This window comes from Blastomyces dermatitidis (genome assembly GCF_000003525.1).
Source record: "Blastomyces dermatitidis ER-3 genomic scaffold supercont1.2, whole genome shotgun sequence".
Lineage (NCBI taxonomy): Eukaryota > Fungi > Ascomycota > Eurotiomycetes > Onygenales > Ajellomycetaceae > Blastomyces > Blastomyces dermatitidis.
In genome coordinates, this window is record NW_025544775.1 from 5,310,969 (window position 1) to 5,315,267 (window position 4,299).

The window sequence follows — 4,299 nt, forward strand, 5'->3', positions numbered from 1 at the left end:
CACCAAGTATTCACCTAACTATCTCTGCTAACTGTATTACTTTTTGCACTTCCGAATTTTTTGAATCTGATGTATAGTTAACTAGTTATCTCTGATTCTGAAATCACATCTGCTCTTTACTACTATTCGCCGATATATACATTACATTATATATAAAATTTCATATCTTTGTCATAGTCATGGGGGTGGTGGTTTGGTGGTTCCGATAGGAATAGGGATACATAAATGAGAAAAGAGAAAGAAAAGGAGAAGAGAAAATGGAAAAGAGAGAAAAATGGTTTAAGATAAAAACAAAAAGTTGAGAATGATAGATGGGGGGACAAAACAAAAAGAAAAGATAAAAGGAAAAATAAAGAGTAAAAGAGAATTAGATTTTTCAAGTCGGGAAAGGAAAGGAAAAATGGAAGTGGAAAGGACCATACTCTGAGAAAACGGCAGGTAATGGAGAACAAACAGGAAAAATGCTTCCGCAACATCTTCATCTTTCATTCCCACCGTCATCATCAGGTGCCTCTCACCGCAACCTTCCTTTGGACGGAGGTTTTCAAGTTCCGCAACCGTCGTAGCTTATATTTAAAAGCGTACCATGGGGAGGGCTTGTGCCTTGCGGGACCAGATAGGGCGCGTTGCGTGACGATATGATATGAGTTTGGGTGTAGGTATTGGTAGCATTGACGGGAGAGAGCCCGGGGAAGAGGGGTGTGGATGGAAACCATATGTGGCGGGGTGAGGTGAGGTTGGACGAAGCGGGGATGGTGTTCCCAGACATGCTCGGAAAACGGAAGTTTTGAACAGCCCATTTTTTTTGTATTCGTGCGTGCGTGGGTGTGGGTTTACTTTATGAGTGTGTGAAGTGGGCCGAAAGGATCTCACCCCATTTCCTGTGTTTCCTCATTGATATCGGGCGACCTGAGTGGTTCGGTGTGTGTGTAGGGAAAATGTTAAAGATAGAGGAACAGGGAGGAGGCTTTGGGGGGAGATATTGCAGAATGAGAAAGAAAATGGTTTTGTTAATGTCGCGTTGCGTGTGCGGAGTTGGGGGAAGGAGTTACATATGGAGGGGAGAAAGGGGGAAGAGCCAAAGAAGATGCAAAGAGCATGAGGAGGGGCAAGAAATGAGTGTCGGTGTGACGGACGATGGGATGTGTGGTATAATTTCCGAAGCAGCAGGAGGATGTAAAGTTAGGAAGAAAAATGGGGGAGTTTGGGGGAAATGCAGACGGATGAATAGATAGGTGGGTAGAGGGCCTGAAGCCATATATTTCGAAAGTTGGCCATCTAAACAGTGAAATGAAAACCTTCGTGGACGATCGAAGAAATAAGAACATGGGGTTTAATCCAACGAGGGCGCATCAACCGTGATGAGGTGTTTTTAGTATGTAGTCGTCTTGAATATGGAGGCATTGCTCGTAGTCGAGTAAGGGGTGTGTGTGCATGTAAAGGTGAGCCTCTCCGCTCCACCGCGGTGAAAAAAAACAAAAGCCAGCTTCATTCCCCCCCAGCGGATCTCCTCCTCCTCCCCACACCTGTAATTGACTGTATATTTCCTATCATCGGCGTTAAATTTTCCGCGGTAGTCCAACCACATGCTTGTAGCATAGGCCATCCATCACCCTTTCTCTGTATGATATCCCCTATCAAAAAGAATCAACCCCGCTAGCCACCTCGATGGTGTGTGAAGAGATCATGAGCATAACAACAACGAAAAGGAAATCTAAGACGATGCCCATATCTTCCTCCAGCCGCTTTCATAAGAATAACAACGAAATAAACCGGTGGGATTGCGGGGGCTTGGGATAGGAGAAGGGAGTCACGTTTCCCAAATATAAGGGGACCGCTCTTCAATCCGTTTTCCAGTGTCCCGCAAGCCCAGAGTCGATATCGTCATGTTTCCCTATCCAAAGCTCGACTGCGTACAATGCCATTGTGCAACCAAGATTGATCCATCTCCAGAAATTCCCGGCCCCATCACCGCGGTTGCTCCACCATTCACCATTGCCCCCCATTGCTTGGGAAGTCGATGCAAAGTGCTGCATCAGCAGACTAGTATAGACAGCGACGAGAATAGAAGGGGAAAACCAGCTCAGAAGGCCCAGGAAACGACCGGCGCCATCGGAATCATCCAGGGACGCCTCCTGGGAAAGGGCGCGGGCTCCGGACTCGCGAACGGCTGGGATGATTCTCGTGGATGCGTAGAAGACGAATAGTCGATAGGTGAGAGATATCAGGACCGAGGGGGTCACGGCGCTGAAGGCTGCGCTTACAACGTTGAAGGCTGCGTGGATGATGGAGGGTAGGGTAGAGAGGGCGTGCATGAGCGTGGTATAGGAAGCCATGATGATAGGTGGCAGAGGGGGGAATTCGGGAGTCTGGGCGGGTGAAGGTGGTTCAGTGGTGGACGTGGACGACGATTTGTAGTCTGTGAAGATCTGGTAGATACATAGGACGACGTATGCGAATAGCAGGGAGCTCTCTACTGGGTTTCCTCGACCACTGCCGATACCCCAGGCGCACAGGAAGACAGCACAGGTTATGGCGACGCCGATTAGGGCTGCATCGACGTTGCTAATTCCGGGGAACTGCAGGACGCGCCAGAGGAAGTAAACGGAGCTTGAGATTATGGACGCGGACATGACCAGAAGGCCAATCTTCAATGACACACAGAGGAAGTCAGCATATTCTGGTTCCATTCTCACATGCAACAACGTAACCTATGTAGATTAAATGGAATTAAGGGAATAAAAACCGAGGCAAAGAAAGATACATACCATCCAACTATCGCTCCTCCCACCTCGATTGACCAACCATCTCGTGATCTGGCCGGCAGCCTGGATGACAAGCAAGCTGCAAAACCCCTCCGCCAGTTGGAAAAACGGAGTTGACCAGCTCAACAACTTATCCCAGCCACCCACAGTAGCATTCTCAACAAGGCCGTCGGCACCAAATAGCCATCGAACAATCGACGTATCCTGCGCTCTCTTCCCACCAAACGTGCGCTCGAGCCATCCGACCCGGGCGCCAGCAGTCGAGCCACTGTCACCCGCGTCGGCATCGACGGAGAATCGGTTCAATGACCAGATGAGCAAAGCAGGGACGATAAGCCATTGCGTAGACCTGAGAACGACGATCAGGGAGTTTCGGATCCACGAGCGGGACGGGGTGGTGAGTCTGAGCAGGGAGAAGAAGAAGTAGAAGGCAGCTAGGCAGAGGGAGAAGCCCAGGCCACAGGTCCTACCACCAACATCGAAGGCGAGGGGGATCGAGAGGACGATGGACGTGAGGAAAAAGGCCGACGAGAAGATTCGGAAGATCCACATCGACGGGGATTTATGGCGCAAAAAAGGCGCTCTTGTTTATTTGGGCCGGGAGAGTGCCGGGGGGCGCCGGGGGGGGGGGGGGGGAATAGAAATGGAGTTTTGAGCGACACAAGAGCAGCGAGTTTGCGGGGAGGCTTCGACGGGGTTCTTTCGAGTGGCCGGCGGAATGGGTTGTTGTATTACTCCGTACTGTTTCTTGTATTTATATCTCGTGTTCTGTTTCCGATCTGCTGTTCGGGTACGTTTTTGGGCGGATGGAGGGCAGGCTGCAGGAGGAGGAAGAAGCGGTGGGTAAGATGAGCTGTTGAAGCTGGAATATTCTATGCAGCAGAGAGCAGAGCGGAGTAGGACGAGAAGTAAAGGGTTCGGGTTAGAGTGAAGATGAAGAAGGTTGGGCCGGGGTTAAATATTTAAACAACTAGTTAACTAAATAAACTAAATATTATTATTATTGAACAGCGAGTGTGAGTTGTGGAGTTGAGTTCAGACCAGAAGTTGGAAATAGGATGAAGTTAAAATAGAGAAGGGAGTTAATAAATAAATATATACGAAAATAAGCAAGCAAGCAATATTTATCCAACTCACTCACTCTCTCTCTGTAACTATGTCAAGCAACAGAATCTTGGATATTTTTCCAGGGATTATTATCTTTTCTTTTTCTTTTCTTTTTTTTTTTTTTTTTTTTTTTTTTTTTTTTTTTTTTTTTTTTTTTTTTTTTTTTTTTTTTTTTTTTTTTTTTTTTTTTTTTTTTTTTGGGTTTGGGGGGGGGGGGAGGGGGGGGGGCGGTTTTAAATTTTAAAAAAAAAAAAAAAAAAAAAAAACTTTAAGGGAGAAAATTTTTCTGTGGGTCCCGAGCCCCCAAACACCATATTCTTTTTTTTTTTTTACAGTTTGTGACCCCAAAAAAATATCCCCCTCTCTCTTTGTGAAAAAAAAAAAACAACACTCTACCCTACTTGGGGAGAACGCTTTTTCTAAGCTT

The 4,299-nt window shown here is 47.1% G+C and overlaps 1 protein-coding gene across 1 annotated transcript; it reads right to left on the reverse strand.

Annotated features, from left to right (window-relative positions):
* Positions 1-1,841: 1,841 nt before the first annotated feature.
* On the reverse strand, positions 1,842-3,317 carry BDCG_01961 (ICE2 family protein; the record flags this gene model as incomplete). The annotated part of the gene is made up of 2 exons (XM_045417511.1): positions 1,842-2,648; positions 2,769-3,317. The coding sequence occupies 2 exons, from the start codon at positions 3,315-3,317 to the stop codon at positions 1,842-1,844; spliced, it is 1,356 nt and encodes a 451-aa protein (XP_045274299.1).
* Between the last annotated feature and the right edge of the window lie 982 nt (positions 3,318-4,299).